The sequence below is a fragment of the Rana temporaria genome, chromosome 9 (genome assembly GCF_905171775.1).
Source record: "Rana temporaria chromosome 9, aRanTem1.1, whole genome shotgun sequence".
NCBI lineage: Eukaryota > Metazoa > Chordata > Amphibia > Anura > Ranidae > Rana > Rana temporaria.
In genome coordinates this window covers 79,907,864-79,927,866 of record NC_053497.1, presented here as the reverse complement: position 1 = coordinate 79,927,866, position 20,003 = coordinate 79,907,864, and the positions used below count along the sequence as shown (strand labels likewise).

Below are 20,003 nucleotides of genomic sequence, written 5' to 3'. Positions count from 1 at the left end.
CGTGCCTGGCCGTGAAGCCGAAAGCTGTCATGGCCGGGTGCCCAGAGCGTCAATGGATGCGCCGGCGGAGAGGAGGGGGAGAGGAGCGACGCTCTGGGAGGCGGCATCGCTGGACCGTGGAACAGGTAAGTGTCTGTTTATTAAAAGTCTAAAGCTACACTTTTTGTAGCTGCTGACTTTTAACAAACATAACTCCTCTTTAACAAATGTATCCCCATAAAAATCAATATATATATAAGATATATATTTTAGCTTTGTTGTCATAAAAACAAAACACACCAAATATGCAAATGCAAGTGTGCGCACACATTTTAAAAGGGCCCTGGTAATATGCCCCATTTGCCCCGCGTTAAAGACGGCCCTGCTCACAGTATAATAACGTGATGGTCAATGTGAAGATTGCTCCTTGCATTTGTGGTCATTGGGAAGAACCCCCCCCTCCCCTTACAGATAACTAAAAAGGTCATTGGTGTCAGTGGTTACTCATTTGAGAGGCAGAATTTTCTTATTGCGCAAGGAACCCCTAACAACCTCTGGAGGAAATTTAGGGCTCCACTGAACCCATGTTGAGAAACTCTGTGCTAACATTTGTATTTTCATGTATGCTAAAATCTATGGTGCTCAAGAACCAGGCAGTTCAGTGTACTACGATTTTGCAAAAGGGTCAGGGACTTCATTTGTGCATTTTCTTGCTGGTAAGGCAACCCGCTGAAATAATGTGATGGAGCACATGCGTGAATAAAAGGTAAAGCTGCCAACTTCAACTTGACATTTATACTACTAAATATGTTTTATATATATATATATATATATATATATATATATATATATATATATATATATACATATATATATATAAATGGAATGCAACCTCACAGCCAGTGTAAAAGCCAACACAACAGTTCAATCTATATATTAAATAAACACATGGAAAGATAACATACTCACAGATAATGGAATCTCACTTTAAAAAAATGATATTTTCTCTACATACACATCAATCATTACATTGTAGGCTCCTTCGGGGGAACAGACAATAATATGAATGGTTACATGTACTCTGTAATATATCAGCATTTTATGAATATTGGAAATAAATAAAACAATATATACTTAATGGGTGGGTATAAGTACATTGCTGGGTTTCTAGTCATTTCAAAATGTAATTATAGTATCATCTTTGACTTAAAGTTATATACAAAGATCATTATTGTTGACCATTGATGAAATATTGCAGGTCTTAAGTAAAAAAAAATTCTCACCTGCCTTAACTAAACATAAGATGATTATTTTCTCATTTAAATAATTAGTAAGCTGAACTGAATGCAGTTTCTAAGCAGGTGACAACAATCACAGTACTGCTTCACTTGCAGATTATTGCAATTAATTAGGATGCTGGCACGCCAAAATGGCATCTGTCAGGATTTTTTTTTTGCTTTGTAGAATTTTAAATGAAGCCCCTTATGTGGGAACGTCTTTATGTGTAGGCTTGGGCTAATAATGCATAGATTTCCGTTATTCAAGAGATTTCTCCATTTATGCTAAACAACGTAGATGGATGAGTCGCCATGAATGCTATTGTATTCAAACAGTCGTGACATGCGCAGTTTCCTGAATACACGAACAGTGACTGCATCTAATAGGATGCAGTCACTGTTCAGCTCATTTTCCACCTGGCTCAGTTTATTTTTTAATTGACTTTTTTCGAAACCTTGTGCTATCAATAGTGCCAAGCATGGCTCCAATTTCTTTTAAATCAGCATAAGTCAGCCTAAATTCAATACATGTATGGCCCAGCTTAGGTAACCATCTTTTTCGATCATTACTCTTCATAGAAATATTTTAGCAGTATTATTATTTTATTCGTTTTTTTATATTATCTGCACCCTAAAAAACTTTATCAAAATGTTAGTGCATACACCTATTTTTTGCTATTGTCCGGAGTGTCTGTAAAGCCCTTAGACATGGAGGACCTCAGCTATGAGGAAAAATTAGATGAACTGAATCTAATCCCTTTTAAAAAGGGGAGATTAAGGGGGGGGATATGATCAACATGTACAAATACGTAAGTGGTCCATATAGTGAACTTGGTGTTAAGTTAATCACATTAAGGTCATCAAAGAGGACAAGGGGGCACTCTTTACGTCTAGAGGGAAAAAAAATAATCTCCAAATATGGAAAGGTTTCTTCGCAGTAAGAGCTGTGAAAATGTGGAATATACTCCCTCCAGAGATCAGTAGATTGCTTTAAAAAAAGGCCTGGATTCTTTCCTAAATGTAAATAATATAACTGGGTACTAACATTTATAGGTAAAGTTGATCCAGGGAAGATCTGATTGCCTCTCGGGGGATCAGGGAGAATTTTATTTCCCCTGCTGTAGCAAATTGGAGCATGCTTTGCTGGTGTTTTTCACCTTCCTTTTGGATCAACTGTGGTTGAAGGATTGTGTATATGGGATTGTATTTTTTTTTTGGTTGAACTAGATGGACTTGTGTGTTTTGTCAAACTGACTAACTATGTAAGTATGTAGACTCAGGATGCTCTAGTATGCAAATGTTGACTTGTACTAAAAAAATATATAACCCCTACACCTCTCATGACTTGAGGTCACACAAGAAAGTTGAACATGATGTTGATGAACCAACAGAGAGCTGCAAAAGCCATGAAGAGTTTGAAAAGTGCCAGCTTCCTAGCAAAATTCAATGTTTGCATACCAAACTGACCTAAAGTTAGAGATTCTTGGAGTGCAAGAGGATAGTTATCAGGTTGTCTTTGCTAATGGTCTTGTGCCAGTGTACATGAACTATCATAAGTACATTAAAGTACTTACTTGGTCTATGGTCTATGGAAAAGTTAGATATTGTCTTAAAACTAGGAGCTAGCACTTTTACTAGCAACAGGAGGCAGTTACATGCCTAATGCCTTGTACACACGATCGAAATTTCAGATGGAAAAAGACAGACTTTTTCCATCGGATATTCCGATCATGTGTAGCCCCATCTGAGTTTTTTTCATTGGATATTCCGATGAATTCCTTCAGAGTTTAGATATAGAACATGTTCTATTTTACTCCGATGGAATTCCGATGTGATTTGTCCGGGCAAAAGCCTGATCGTGTGTACAAGGCATAATACAAGGAAATGTATGTGTGTCCTATTACTATCTTATGGTGAATAACAGCACTGACTACCATAATTTGAAAATATAATCTAAGCTAAAATCAGAGCTAAACCTTTTGTCTTGATTCCCACTTATCTCCGACATGCTTTGTCTGATTAATGTGACAATTAGATTCAGAAAACCAGCAGGTTATTAGGCAAACAACTCTTGTAATTTATAATTGTAATTTATAAGTGATTGTTTTTTTTTAAATCTTAATGTTATTTATGTGCACTGTTACACTTACCCCTTATATTAATTTTGTGCAGTGTTTTGTATGCAGGACTTAATGGGACCAAGGCTGGTTTTGTGATTCAAAGTATGCACACATGTATGTTATGACAAGTTAAATGTGGCAAGAAGGCAGCCTCCACAATAATAGCCATGATCTGTCAACGTGAAAGTGTCAATGGAAAATGATGTGTTCCTCTCTTTGAACAAAACTGATGGCAAGCACTAGTTTGAAGGATGATCTGTAATGAAAATGACATTGGTGCAAAGCAGAGCAGTTGTATCTTTGGTGTATGGCCTTTGTTTGTTTTTTCCAGAAGGCTGTACAAATGGAAGCAATTCTAAAAATGAAAGGCATCCTAGGTTTTAACTTTTGACTCTAGAAGCTCCAGCTCAAATTTCTGGACATACTTCAGGCAGCTAGTACTAAGTTATTTAGCAGTACACCTTTAAATGGAAACTATAGCCTTTCAAATTTAAACAGTGAGTGCTAATGTTTTATAGACATGTGCATTCGTTTTCGTCTGAATGCATTTTCGTACAAATTTCGGGTATTTTCTTTATCATTTTAACAAACGAACGCGCAGAATCCGAAATCCGAAACATCCAACATAAAAAAATGCTTTATTTTTATTTTCTTTGCTACAACAGTTCGATATAGATAGGAGATTAGACATGATGCTGACAATAGCAATATGTGTCTATCGAACCTGTGGTCAAATGTGCCTAACCTTAACTCTATTAGTCCAAGATTATTCTACATAGAGGGGAAAGATTCGACATAGAGAGAAAAGATTCGACATTATAGAGACAGTGTTGGGGTAGACCAAGCAGAAAAAAACATACAAACGTTGAATCTGTCATTGAAGGCTTATGGTGTCTGTCGAAAGTTCTAAGAAGATTCGACAAGCAGATAAATTTTACTGTACGACGCCACAATCGTACATTTCCGGTCAAATGCTCTGCCCATAGGCTATAGAAGAATTTGAATGTTAGTTGACTAGTAATAATAATTTATAAATATAATTATTACTAGTGTCATACAACATTAGAATTCTTCTATAGCTTGTAGGTGGAACATTCGTCCGGAAATGTATGATTGCGGCGTCGTACAGTTCAGCTGCTCCGTTGAATCTTCTTAGAACTTCAATTGACAGATTCAACCCTAATTAATTTGGATATTCAGACAAATGCATTTTATAACAAAACAAAATAAATAAAAACAAATTTCAGGAGTAACTAAATAAATGTATTTTTTGGACGAAAACTAAATTTCAAAACAAAATATTTCAGTGTGCACATGTCTAATGTTTTATAAACTTTTTTTGTAGAATTTGTATTGATTAATGTACACAGGGGCAGCCATATTTGCTCATTCACAGGATCTGCTTTGCTACAATTTTAGGGTGTCATTTGAATGAAATTCTCATAATGACACATTCTATTTGACTAATAAAACTAATACCTATATGATGAGAACATACATAAAGTGAGGTGAAGACACTAAAAACAGCATTTCAAAATGGTCAACAGATCTAGAGATATACAGTAGGCAGTTGAAATCATACCAAAATATTGACTTTACCTGTAAAAATGAAACTGGGCACTTCTCCTTCCTAGACACTCCACTGATCATTGAGAACTTTTATCAAGAGCCTATGCATAAATATGTTTTTTAATGTAAGATTATCATTGCATGTACACAGGTGAGCCATTGTTTTAAATGGTGCTAGTTTAAAGGGGTTGTAAAGGTAAACGTTTTTTCACCTTAATGCATTCTATGCATTAAGGTGAAAAAACATCCGACAATACCGCCCCCCCCCCCCCCCCCGTTTTACTTACCTGACTCCTCGAAAGTCACACGCTCGCCCCCGACATCCTCTTTGCCGCTCAGCCTGGCCGTTGATTGGTTACAGTGGATGGATTAAAAGCAGCACAGCCATTGGCTCGCGCTGCTGTCAATCACATCCAATGATCCGTCGCGGTGGGGCCGAGTGATACAGTGAACGGCTATGTCCGCCGGCTGTATCACGGCAGCGCACCTGCAAGAACTCAACACCATGCGAGCACGCTTGCATGAAGGTGTTGAGTCCTTACGGGGGGAGCCGAGACAGCTGCCGAGGGACCCCAGAAGACCAGGTTCAGGGGCCACTGTGCAAAACGAGCTGCACAGTGGAGGTAAGTATAACATGTTTGTTATTTTAAAAAAAAAGTTTTTTAACGTCTGGCGTTTTTACAGCTCTACTCTGGAGCTTCAGAACGCCCTGGCCCTGCGTTTTTTTTACAAAACGCCTATGCCATTTGCAGCTCAAAAACGCCTATGTGGGTATGATGCCATAGAATAACATGGACAGGCGTTTTTAAGCGTTTTTAAGCTGTAAAAAACGCTCAGAAAAGTGGCTGTAAAAACGCCAGTGGAAATGAAGCCTTATAAGTAAACAAAAACTTTGAGAAAAGCCAGAAAGCACACTCCTTCCATTGTACATATTGTACAGGTGTTTGACTTTTTTTTCTGCCCTGTACATTAGCCCATGTGTTTATGTACACATGGGCGTTTAGGGGCATAAATCTGAAGCCACCAAAATCATGTTCAGGAGAGGAGCGTTTAGGCCGAAAAAACGCCTAATGTGCCTAAATGTGCCTAAACACTAGGCACATTCACACTTGATCGCTCATTCATTTTAATGGCCAAAATAAATAAATATTCTGACCAATTAAATGAATGCGCATCCAAACGCTTGCCACACCTGAATTCAGGTTAATTAAAAAAAATAAACATTTGTTATTTAAAAAAAATATCTGCACAGCTTCCCCTCAATACCAATTTTGTGTTCATTGCACATTGCCAGGAAGATAAATATTAACAACAGTGTTGTTTTTAATATCCACGTGCAGAGTACATTTTGCACCTACTGCGCTATATAACTGTGCTTCCATTTCGTGACTGAGTGTGGGAAGCTATAAATGTTAGAATGAATAATGGAATGAACACATACAATACACATTCAACTAGGCCAATGTTTATCTAGGAATTAATGAGGGCTTGGCTCAGATTCTATTGTAGTTCAATACATAATATTATGACGTGCTTTGAACAAAATAGGGTTTTTAGAGACTGCTAAGAAAAGCAAGACTGATCTCTTCTGTATATTTATATATCATATTCTCCAACTAAAAGCTTCTTACGGCAAACCTGTCATAGGGTCACACAAAGCAAAGTGAGCCCAAAGCGTAGTCACCTTTCAAGGCTACACAGTGCCTTTACGTGCCAGGACACAAGCTCCTGAACACCTAATTGACACAGACAGACACAAAATATTTACGCTTCCACTTAGGCCCCTTTCACATGAGTCGGAATCCATCCAAGCGGATCCACCTGCTCACTTCGCTGATCCCCCACTGAGCAGCCGGATGACAGGTCCGTATCCACTCCCCTATGCAGAGTGGACACAAACACAGCCTGCTGTTCTCTATGGGGCGGTAGTATGAAAACGGACTGCAATCCGCCAGAAGGATGGTGAATACCATCCGTCTGTTTTTAGCTGACCGGATCAGATGCTGGCGGGTGACAGTGGACACATGTATGCTGACATCCGCTGCCCCATAGAGAACAATGGGTGGTCCAATAGGTTCTGCCTGAAAAACGGACAGATGAACCTGATCGGTTCGCTGGTGTGAAAGGGGCCTTATGGAGAAAATGTGCAAACTTGCTCCCCTGTACATCAATATAGTACCGGATGCCTGCACTACCTACATATCACCAGCCAGAGCACAGTTGAATTGGAGTTGCTATCAACAAATGTTTGCATTGTATCTTTGTTTATTCTGCAGTGGTGGATTTGGATGTTGGCACACTTAAGGTACTGCCCAGCACCAGAGAGTGCCTACTTTAAGCTGCAGGGTCACTTTGATCTGTGTGACTCTGAAACAGGTGTTCCTTAAACCAGACCCCCCTCCCCCCAACAATAAAAATCATGAAGGCACATATAGGTGAGAATGATGTTCACATAACATCTGCAAGTCATTTGTTGAATTAAAAAATTGTTGTGCTACTAACAGTTAGTAGTATCCCACTTCCTTGTGTATCAGCGATGTTTGATCGCTCGGTTCTCAGCCTTAGAACAGGCGGGGGACAGATGCAGCATCAGAGCAATGCTGCATCCAACTAGGTAAGTATGATTCCAGAAGAAAAACATTCCCATACTCTTTTAAGATCACTTTAAGTTAACACTTCAGTTACCACTAAAATTAATACAGGCAGTCCCCGAGTGACGAACACAATAAGGACTGTAGGTTTGTTCGTAAGTCGAAGTTGTTCGTAAGTCGCAACACTGCATTTGTAAGTGTAACGTCCGCCTGTGCATGGATGTGGGATGTTCCGGGTGCTTGTTATGTGATCTGGGGCTCTTCTGGCCATGCAGTACATGTAGTACTGCAGAGTGGGATGTGTCCGGAGGTGCTCGGAGGTATCCAGGACCAGCGTGGGGCACGGGATTGGCCGGGATTTGAGGCCGTTCGTAAGTAGGAGTCCATTCGTAACTCGGGTGTTCGTATCTCGGGGACTGCCTGTAATGGGATGCTACTAAATAAGGTGAGATGGACAAAATTCAAAAACTCTTGATAGATTGCAACGGGAAGATATTATATTGTGCCTCATTCATTCCTTCCTTCATTTTCAGTGTTCACAGGTCAATCACTGGTCTTATATCCTTCTAGCTTTAGGCAGGGAGGATGACGGTAAAAAACAAGTGTAATCTCTTCTCTCCTGACGGGAAGGGGGTCAGCCGGGCCTGTAAGGGGCCCTGGGGACCATTGGGACCTGCAGACTACTACAGGGAAAAAAAGCAAAGCAATAGGCGAGAGGCGATTCAGTTCACATGTGCCGCGCTATATAAGTTTTTCATTCATTCATTCAATAGTGAGGCATGAATGGGAATCAGAGGGAAGGGCTGCTCTATGAAATTCCATGTAGTCTGTTCATTCCGAGTTGATTCTCTTGCAGCATAATGCTGTCTGCCTCTTCACTTAAAAAATGATAGTGACAATCATCATCAGCTAAAGTTTTTCTCAGTTTACTATCTCCCCTTCTACAGTAAACAGTAGTAGTTAGCTGATTTATAATGCAGAAAATGAATTTGGAACATAGCACTATTTATTAATAAAAACAGACTGAGTCAGCCAGTTCTTCCAAAGCTACTGTAGTCTGTTCTATGGAGTGACATGGTATGCAGCATTAGCTGGAGCTGAAACAGTCCACCTTTGTCTAGCAGGCAGAATCACCCCCTCTAGGTTGAGGAAATACGGTTAAAGTGCACGCTGCTGTGGTGTGTACTGTTTTCTCACACGCAGACAGCGCAGAAACCTGGCCTGCAGATGCCTTTCTCTGGTCTCTGACAGCCACACGGAGACCTTTGAACTTTCTATTTATATAACGTTTAGAGAATTTGTGTCTCTTCCTGTATAACTGCCAGTTTGCAAAGCTGCGCTGTAATGAGGCCACTTGCAAGACATTGTATAGAAGTAAAAACGATCAATGTAATTTTCTGGCAGAATGAGATCCTTCCCCTCATTTAACAGCAGTCTGTGCGGCTATAGGTTCTAATTTTGGTTTGTAAAGCCAAAAGAAACTTTGGAAACGATTAAGAGTTTTGGTTTATTTTGGGTGAATGTCATACAACTGTGTGGGCTTTTCAGAAGAGACACTCCATAAAACAAACCAGAGTTCTTCTAATCTAGTCCTAATTCTTACATGCAGTAACATATGACAACCAATCAGAATTCATTTTGTACTGGGATGTCTTATTAATCACTTCAATACCAGGCACTTTCACCCCCTTCCTGCCCAGGCCATTTTTCAGCTTTCAGCGCTGTCACACTTTGACAATTGCGCAGTCAGGCAACACTGTACCCATATGAAATTTGGTTTCTTTTGGTGGTATTTGATCACCTCTGCGGTTTTTATTTTTTGCGCTGTAAACAAAAATAAAGCGACAATTTTGAAAAAAAAACAATATTTTTTACTTTTTGATATAATAAATATCCCCCAATAAAAAAATAAAAATAAAATGTTTTCCTCAGTTCAGGCCGATACGTATTCTTCTACATATTTTTTACATATTTTTTAAAAAAAAATCGCAATAAGCGTTTATTGATTGGTTTGCGCAAAAGTTATAGCGTCTACAACATATGGGATAGATTTATAGCATTTCTATTTATTTATTTTTTACTAGTAATCTGCGATTTTTATTGTGACTGCGATATTGCGGCGGACATATTGGAAACTTTTGACACATTTTTGGGACCATTCACATTTATACAGCGATTAGTGCTATAAAAATGCATTGATTACTGTGTAAATGTGACTGGCAGGGAAGGGGTTAACACTAGGGGGCGATCAAGGGGTTAATGTGTTCCCTAGGGAGTGATTCTTACTGTGGGGGGAGGGGACTGACTGGGGGAGGTGACAAGGTATGTACAAGGGACACACCATCGGTCTACTCTCCCTGACAGGACGTGGATCTGTGTGTTTACACACAGATCCATGGTCCTGCTCAGTTACTGGGCAATCGCGGGTGCCGGTTGACATCGTGGCCAACCGGGCACACGTATTGGGTCCCCAGTGACGCAGCGGGGACACGCGCCCTCTAGTGGTCTAAGAAGGAAAATACGTCATATGAAGTCTTCCCAGAACGAAAGCCTTATCGTCCCGCTGTCATATGACGGCAGGCAGTAGGCAAGTAGTTAAGAGGAAGTTTTGATAGGTTGCTATGGGTTACCACATTTAGCCCCTATTCACACTTAGCAAGAGTGTAGCCAGGCAATTAAGGCCTCATGTACAATGTTGCTGGTAAACGAATGTTTAGGAGCAGTTGGGCGTTTTTTTCAGCTGCCCCTGAAGTCTCCTCTATGTTATCTTATCAATACATGTACACAGGGTCGTTTATAGCCGTTTCTAGGCGGTTGCGTGTAGAAGCATTTTTTGGAACGCAAAAAAATGCGTTCAGGACGGATGTTCAGAGGCATTTGAAACGCCAAATGCCTGTAACATTTTGTAAACACATGTAAACACGGTAACTCGCGTTTAGCCTCATTTCGTTTACAGACGTTTTCATTTTTGGTTATTTGAAAAAAATATATATATATATTTTTATTTTTAAATGCTTCTAAACGCAGCAAAAAGTGGCATGTAAACGAGGCAAAACAGACGTTTTAAACGTCGGTTACTGTCTGTCAAGTTAAGTAGCTCAGGAGAACGTCCCGTGTACATGAAGCCTAAGAGAATTTTTTGTGCATTTGTACAACCCTGTTTCGCACATTTCTCCGTGTGACTTGTATTACATTGAAATCATTTTATTGCATTGAAATCATTTAAGGTCAATTTTGGATTCAACACTTTTCTATGTAAAGCAATCTGGGCCTGGTTCCTGCATACATCATCAGTCTATTTCCTGAGTGCCCAAGGCTCTCTTATATGCAAATTCTGAACAAAACTGCCCAAAGCCTGTCTGCTCCCTGTGCCCTCCCAATGAAGAATATTGGCCTTATTTAATAAAGAGTTTTATTCTTTATAGATAATTCATAAATGCACTAGCCTTTAGCAACCTATCAGAATCCATCTTTTACTGGTTTGACTTCAACATAATAGATTCTGATTGTTTGCTTTAGGTCTCAAATTTTCATCCTGGCATTCAACTTCTGCACCTGTCCACCTTGCTAGCTAAAGCTGGTCATAATCATATCAAAATTCTGCAGGTTCAGCAGGAAGCAGAAGAATTTTAATCTATCTATGGGCAGGCTGGTTGTACTGAGTTTGGTCTATCGGTCGACTTCGGGGCAACCAGCCTGTTGTTTTTTTTTTGTTTTTTTTACCTGTGATTACTGCCAGTAGCTAAAGCCACCAACAGTGATCATTATATTCTGATGGTGGGGAAATTTCCCGCTGTCAGAATACAATAGCGCAAAGAAAAGGGAGGGGGAATCAAGTGATTTTCTTTCCCTAAACCCATTGTTGAAGGATGCAAAATTGCATAATCTATGACAGGGGTCTCCAAACTTTCAAAACAAAGGGTAAATGTACTGTCCTTCAGATTTTAGTGGGGCTGAACTGTAGGTAGTAGAAATAGAAAGTACCCCAGTGTCATTAAGAGTAGACAATATTTAAGGCTTGGTGGTCAGTGAGAGTAAATAAATTACATAGCACCTGTGGTCAGTAGGAGGAGCAATAATGACCTATTATTGGTATAAGTGGGAGGAATAATGCTCAATCTTTTATATATGTGGGAGGAAATATACCCCATCATTGTTTTCAGAGGGAAACATAATTGTTGGAATCAGTGTGAGGAATAGTGCCCCGCTATTGGTGTCCATGGAAGGAGCTGGTGTGTCGGTGAGAGGAATACTTCCAAATATCAGTGGAGGAAAAATTGCCCGATTGTTGGTGTCGGTGTGAGAAATAGTGCCCCACTATTGGTCTCCATGAAAGGAATTGTGCCTCATTGTTGTCAGTGAGAGGCATAGTTCCAAATATCAGTGGGGAAAAAAGTGCCCCATAGCCCGAATGAAGGCAAGCAAAGGACCACATGTTTGGAGACCACTGATCTATGACTTGCCTAAGTTTCTAAGGTTGCTGCTATTCATTCCCTTCCTTATTTACACTTTTTTTTCTTGGGTGAGTTGATTATGTAGCCATTCCTTGTTACTTCTAGGTTCATATCTTATATGTTAAAGAGAAACTGCAGTCTACTCACAAAATTAAATTAAGTTAATTTAAAATAAGTAATAAAAACATCTTTGTCATTCTGAAGCTTCCCTCCAACCAATTTGCATATTATTTTATATGTACTGTGATTCTGTACTTGCCAAATATGCTGCAGAAATCTCTCTCCACCGAGTCCGGCTGCATCCATTTCAACTGTGGGCAGCTGAACCTGCTGACCTGTTCACTTCCTGGATTTACACAGACGCACAGAGGCACACCTCCAGCTTTGCAGCTTTTATTGGCCCTCTTATGACTCACCCCCCCTCCCTTCCTGGCAAACTCTCACAAGAGTGAGAGAGAGAGAGTTGTGCATGATGTCATAAGCCTCGGCTAATGACCAGACAAGAAACAGGTGGGCAGTATAAGGTAATTACTGGCCGAAAAAAAATTCTCCGCCCTCTCCGCCTCCCACCTGCCGGACATCCCCTCCCACCTGCCGGACATCCCCGCCCACACAGGCACATAGAGTGCACTTTCATAGAAGTGTAAGATGCCCGGGACCGCCCGTCTCCGCCTCCCACCTGCCGGATGACCATCTATATAAGGAAATATCAGATCACAGCACAATAAGCTAAACTTTTTATTTTTTGGGCTAAGATATTATATATAGAAGTCTGCTAATAATGCTTGATCAACTTTTGCAATGGCCATGTGGATGGGGTTAAGGTACTGTATTTAAAAATAATGAATAGGGCTTTTGTACTGTATATATTATGGTCAGGACTAAAAAATACATATATATATATATAAGTATTTTAGTTAGGTAAATATGCATACTGCATATTCATGTTTAACATTCTTCTTTTAAGAGAGCAGGTATAGCTTTAGGCTCCTTTTCAGGTTTCCTGGGCTCCCAGTTTGCTTCTTTGATGTACAGCTTGTTGTCTATAGTCAGTTTTGTAGACTGTGAATTAGAGCAGTGACTCATCCCTTTTTAGAAAGTTCAGTCCTAGGTGTCAAGTCCCGTACACACAGCTGAATATCAGGTGGTATTGGTCGGTTCAATAGATAGTGGGTGGCATTTGGCCCATGTGTACAGCAGCCAGTCTGACAGAAGCCAGCCGATTGTCCAGCTTCTTTCAAAAGGGCATCACTGAAAAAGGTCTGCCGATCAGCATCTGATCAGTGCTCTTGGAAAATGGCTGAAAGCGCTGACCGGTGTGTTCTGGCAAAATCTAGAGAGTAAAGCCTCACTCCATAAAAGTCACACCATGAAGTTTAATTGATGTCGTTGGCTTCCGACAAAGTCCCAGCCCTGAGTCACACCTTGCTGACGCATCTCACCCTGAAAGGGCTTATTTGTAGAGGTTACCTCTACGAATGAACCTAATTGGGATTAAACAAATCGGGGGGGGGGGGAGGGGTTAGGGAGAGGACTGTGATGGAAGCTAACTACATTGAGTAAACTTTATAGTGTGATTTTTATAGAGCGTGGCTTTGTCTCTTATGTTTAACATGTATTTAAAAAGCTAAAATAAAACTGCCCTAAGACCATTATTGTTTGACTTTAAATTGATTTTTTTCCACTTTGATGTTTATATGTGCAACTGGCAACCATTATATAGATATAACTGCCATAACAAAGGTTACACAACCATCTGGCTGGTCCATGAAGAACAATCATTTCTAGACCTCTTATAGACCACTAGACGAAACTACAAATGACACTAAATAGTACTGAAAATACCAAATTTCCTGCAACAACATTTCCACTGAAAGACTCCTAAACATAAAGCCATAAATATTCAAATCAGTTCTGTCTTATGTACAAAAATGAAAAAGTATAACAAAGACCTTAATGCATAGGAATGTGCACCAATTCAAATGTATTCAACAGGATACAAATAAAATACATATTTTAGTAGATAGTTAAATGGGTAAAGCAAAATCCAACTGGCTGTTACTAGTTATTTTATTTTGCCCATTACTGGAAACATCCATTAGGATATATATATCATCCATATAATACTATCAGGCCTAAGGGGAAGCTCTGCTTGTGTGCAGGGTGGTTCTGACAAGTACTCGCTCTCACTTCCGGATAAGATTGCTGCTACGATCAATGAGTATGTCCGGTCCCTCCTCCTTCTCCCTGTAGCCTTCTGGGACACACACAGGTCCCAGGAGATGGCGGAACCATTCACAAAGCACAACGTAACTCACTCATAGGCAGTAGGAATCTGTTTCCTACTTTAGTGAAGATACCGGCACCTGCAACCGAAGCTGATTGAAGAATTGGCTCGGGTGCAGACATCTCTGGATCTCTGGACAGGTTAGTGTCCTTATATTAAAGGTCAGCAGCTCCAAACAAGTATAAAACCTCATGTGCTTGAGAGTGGACCCCAGATTTAGTGGTTGCCTATATTTCCATCCTGGCTTTTGTGGACATGCCTCGCCTTGCTCCCCTTTCAAGAATGAGGAGGTCTGGATACACTGAAAACCATAGATAAAACAGGGGAGCACCGGCCTAGTGCATTATGCTCAAAACATATATTTTATTATTAAAAACGTGGTACATGTAGTATATTCACAAACTAACAGGTGCATCAAAGCTTGTCCATCTCCAAGACCTCGATACATCACGTCTCATGGGATCTCAACAGGATGATAAATGTCCAAAAGGCAAATGCATTTTGAGGGTCTTCCCTCTTCCAACAGTATTTGTAGTTGCTAAAAAAAAATTTGGGGGGGGAGACTGGAGCTCCTCTTTAAGACAGAAAGCAATGTGCTAAATTTGGCAAACCTTTGAAACCAATCAGAATCCATCACTTGCTCCTCTAGCTTCAGCAGATTGAAATCCAATTGGTAGCTGCGGGTTCTCATACCTTGCACACATCATTGCTCAGTGCTTGGCTTATTAATTAGGCCCATACGTCCCTGCTGAGCACGTTCAGCAATATAAAAGCACCAAATTATGTTCATTAGATTCAAGAAATTGTAATTATTACGTTGGCAAATTTACTGGTTTTGGTGCATAATTTACAGATTGATACCTCCTTACATCTAATTGTTATTACACCTGAGTAGATAAGCAAAAAAAAAGGAATTGTCGCCCTAAAATGAATTGGATATTGCCAGCAAAATAACAATCAATACCTATTTAATAACATGAAATCTGAAATTGCACACTACAGTATACAAAGTGAGTTTGCAGAAGGTTTTTTAGTAAGTAGTTAAAGAGGCCTTAAAACTTTACAATGCAGTCAGTGAAGGTCACAGATGGGTTTTTGAAAATAACAAATCTTAGAGAAAACTGCAGAATCTAAGGCAACAAAAAAATAAAAAATTATAGCAATAAAAGACTATGTCAGCTTGTGATAATATACACAAGAGCAGCATGCTAAATGGTTAAAGAGAACGCTTGATCGGGATCAACAAATTCGGAAAAGACGTGTTCGATGTCCCTACAAATAAATAGCACTCACGGCATTACTGAAGCATTATGGTAATGAGAGACAGTGATTTCAACAGCCAGTGCGTATTTGTTATCTATATATACAGTGATTGCAGTAGCATATTTCTTGCTACAGTCACTAAGTCAACACCATAAAACAATGACACTCCACTTGGACCATAAACAATACAGTCGTGAGTGGGGAAAGAATGCAGAGGGTTATCCTGCCAGATAGGCTCAGTAATGAATTACATTGCCATATACTCACAATACCTACTGAATAAATGATCCGCTAGCTTGATGGAGCACATTTTATGCCAAAACTAACATTTATTGCTGGAACTTTGCAATATATTAGACAGTATTATATCACATCATAAAATATTGGGAAATAATCGATGTCCTCGCTGAAAACAGCAAACATAAACAATGGGATCGAGTCCAGCTCAAAATTGCAAACAATAAATGCATATAGTAATAAATACAAATAACATTGTAAAATAATGAAGCCTTAAATGTAAATGATGCGGATTGCTATTTTCTCATCTGTTTCAGCTTAAAAAGAATAGATGTCTTTTAAATGATTACCATACACAAAAGATATGCCACAAACGCCTATTCTAATCAAAGCTTATCCATGAAGGGTATGTGGGAAATGGCAAATAAACATAAGCCAACATGCTATATAGGAGACATCATTAGTCGTATTTAATAAGTCCAGCCACACAAAAGAACAATTACCAGGGGCAATCAAAATTCACTTTCCATAGTCAGAACACTGAAACAAGATTTCTGATTGGTCGTTACAGGTTTGCGATAATGCAAATTGATTTAAGCCTTAGAAAATCAGCCTAAATGAACGGCATTACCAACATCAGCAACAGACCACAAGCATGGAAAATCCATTCACTAGAACCGACCATCTCCATCACATTGTGTTCATCAGAAGGTTTTTTTGTACATTAATGCTGTTAAATAATAAACTGTATCCTCTGATCTTTTGTAATTAAACTCAGAGGAAGAGCACGTGAATTCACAGCTATGGAGAGCCGTTCAATCCATTTACCTGACAACACACAGTGCTGGCATCTCAAACATTTCAACAACCTGTCAAGCAGCCCTTCAAAGGGGGAAACGTGCGCACTTTACTACAAGTTTTTCAGATGCTCATTTTTAGATGGACAAAAAAAAGCATGAGGTGATGAGAACAATTCTACAAGAGCAGCTGCTGTGCATCTCTGATCCTTCACATCACCCAACTTAACAAATACACCCTACAAATAAAGGAATACACACAATGTAAACAGAGGTAGGCAGATTTACAAATACATGTCATGTTTATTAAATAACGTGTAACTGTGTTATAACAATTGCCATTCACTCATAATAAACCAGCAGACTGCACTGCTGTAAAAAAATAAAATAAAAAAATAAATAAAAAAATTCTAATCAATAGCACAAGTCAAGTCTTTTAAAGTGTAATAAGAGGTCTGCTAACACGTTAAAGACTGCGCCATTGACAGAATGATTATAAGTGCATTAGACACACTGATGTATGAGTGTATTTTAGTAATTGCTGAGTTCATTCACAGCAGTCTGTATGATGAGGAGCAAAATATAAAGATAAATATAGGTAAAAAAATTATATATATATATATATATATATATATATATATATATATATATATATATATATATATATATATATATATATATATATATGTGTGTGTGTATATATATATATATATATATATATATATATATATATATATATGTGTGTGTGTGTGTGTGTGTATATATATATATATATATATATATATATATATATATATATATATATATATATAATATGTAATATATATATATATATTTTTTAATCTATTATCTATATTATTTATAATATGTGTGTGTGTGTGTGTGTGTGTATATATATATATATATATATAAAAATAAAATATGTAATATTATAAATGATATAGATAATATTTTATAAAAAATCTAAAAAATATTTAGTAATATTTACATATGTTTAAAAATATAAAAATGCATGTATTTAAATCTAAAAATATTTATTAATGTATATATCCAGGAAGATGTATGTAAAAAAATATATACACAATATGTAATATTATAAATAATAATAATAATAATTATAAATAATATAGATAACATTTTATAAAAATTCTGAAAATATTTAGAAATATATACAAATGTTTAATAATATAAAATAAATGTATATACATCTAAAAATATTTATTAATGTATATAGACAGAAAAATATATGTAAAAAAATATATAGACACTATGTAATATTATAAATAATATAGACAATCATTCATAAAAATTCTAAAAATATTTAGTAATATATAAAAATACTAAATGTTTATATATATATACATATATATATATATATATATATATATATATATATATATATATATATATATATATATATATATAATATGTGTAATAATATATATACAAATACTGAATGTTTAAAAATATAAAATAAATGTATATAATGGATTTTAAAAATACAAAAATATTTATTAATGTATATATCCAGAAATGTAATATTTTTTATATATATATATATATATATATATATATATATATATATATATATATATATATATATATATATATATATATATATGTATATATATATAAATAATATGTGTAATAATATATATATAAAAATATATTTATACAATACTATATAAAAAATATAAAATGTTTAATAAAATACAAAAAGATATAGACAACATATAAAATGATATAAAAAAGGTATTAAAAAGATGTAAAATCTTAAATGCTCAATATATAGAAAGATATAGAACATATACACAATAACATATAAAAGATATAAAAGGTGTAATAAGATATCAAATAAAATAATAATATATGCACAATATGTAAATAATATAAAATGCCCCTGGGTCACAGAGAGAGAGAAGAGCCAGCGAATCTTGCTATGTACAAAGAGCTGATGCCCCCCTAGGTACAAGGAGCAGGCTGATGCCCAGGTTAGAGCCAGTGACGTGCCCCCTTGTAATGGCATCTGGAAAACTTAGCCCATGGCTTTGAATAGCTTCAATCTGCCAACAGCAGAACATCATCTCATCAGAAGGAATAAAGCGGAGAGAGAAAGGGAAGCAGCCCGATGACAGCCCGGTGACAGCCCAGTGACAGCCCGATGACAGCCCAGGTAGATGAGGCAGTAGAAAGTGGTAGAAGTGTGCCGGGCACAGCTGATGCCAAGGCAGACCTGAGCTCCTCCATAGGGGCACCGCTGGGGGGATGTGACACCTAACAAAGGTAAAATCAGGACAGAAGGAGAATTCCTACCATGGCTGATCCAGGTCCCAGTCCCGGAAAAAGTCGAATAGATCCATATCGGTGAAGGGTGAGGGCACAGCCAGGGTGAGGGCAGAGCGGAGTGTGCAGGGATGGCACAGTGTCCGCCCCGCACCGGCTTTACACTCACACAAGGCGGAGAGCTCCGGCTGCCTGGCTGGCTGGACGAGGCATCAGCGGCGGCGGCGGCTCAGCAGCATCACAGTGCGAGAAAGAGAGAGAGACATGGGGGAGGAGCCAAGGAAGCCACAAGCCACGACATGGAGCCAGCCAGTGATCGGGATCTGCCGTCTGCTCCACCTATGTCACCGGGACAGCGGAGTCCGGAGTGTGGGGGACCCCCGCACTGTCCCTGGAAGATCCCGCACTGTCCCTGGAAGATCCCGCACTGTCCCTGGAAGATCCCGCACTGTCCCTGGAAGATCCCGCACTGTCCCTGGAAGATCCCGCACTGTCCCTGGAAGATCCCCGCACTGTCCCTGGAAGATCCCAACAATTGCTTTTCATCCAGAACAGTTCTTTTTATAGGATTATTGGTGACGTGGACTAACAAGATGAACTATAGGGATGCCTTTAAGCAGGATTAAACTTTAAACAACACTATTGAAAAACAAAAACAAAAACAAAAAAATCGTATATAATGCAACTTAACCACTTGCCCATAGGGCACTTTTACCCCTTTCCTGTTTACAGGACCGTTTGAAGGAATTTGGGGGCCCCAAGAAAAATGAACATGGAGGCCCCCCAACCTCCCCGGGAGGGGGGGGGAGTAAAAGCAACATAGGGATAGGGAGGGGGGAGTAAAAAAACATGGGGGGGGGGTAAAAAGAACATGGGGGAGCAAGAAGGACACAGGGGGAGTAAGGACACAGGCAGGGGGAGGGGGGAGCCTGTGTCCTTACTCCCCCCTCCCCCCTGTGTCCTTCTTGCTCCCCCCATGTTCTTTTTACCCCCCCATGTTTTTTTACTCCCCCCTCCCTATCCCTATGTTGTTTTTACTCCCCCCCCCCTCCCGGGGAGGTTGGGGGGCCTCCATGTTCATTTTTCTTGGGGCCCCCAAATTCCTTCTTACTCCCCCAGTCCTCCCCCTCCCTATGTTTTATTTTT

The 20,003-nt window shown here is 38.7% G+C and overlaps 1 protein-coding gene across 1 annotated transcript in view; it reads right to left on the bottom strand.

Annotated features, from left to right (window-relative positions):
- AFF2 (AF4/FMR2 family member 2) overlaps nucleotides 1-19,107 on the bottom strand; it is a 647,635-nt gene extending 628,528 nt beyond the window's left edge. The window contains exon 1 of the mRNA XM_040323795.1: nucleotides 18,888-19,107. Coding sequence (XP_040179729.1) covers nucleotides 18,888-18,934 — 47 coding nt within the window. The 5' untranslated portion in view covers nucleotides 18,935-19,107. The remainder of the gene's footprint in view (nucleotides 1-18,887) is intronic.
- Nucleotides 19,108-20,003: the final 896 nt, after the last annotated feature.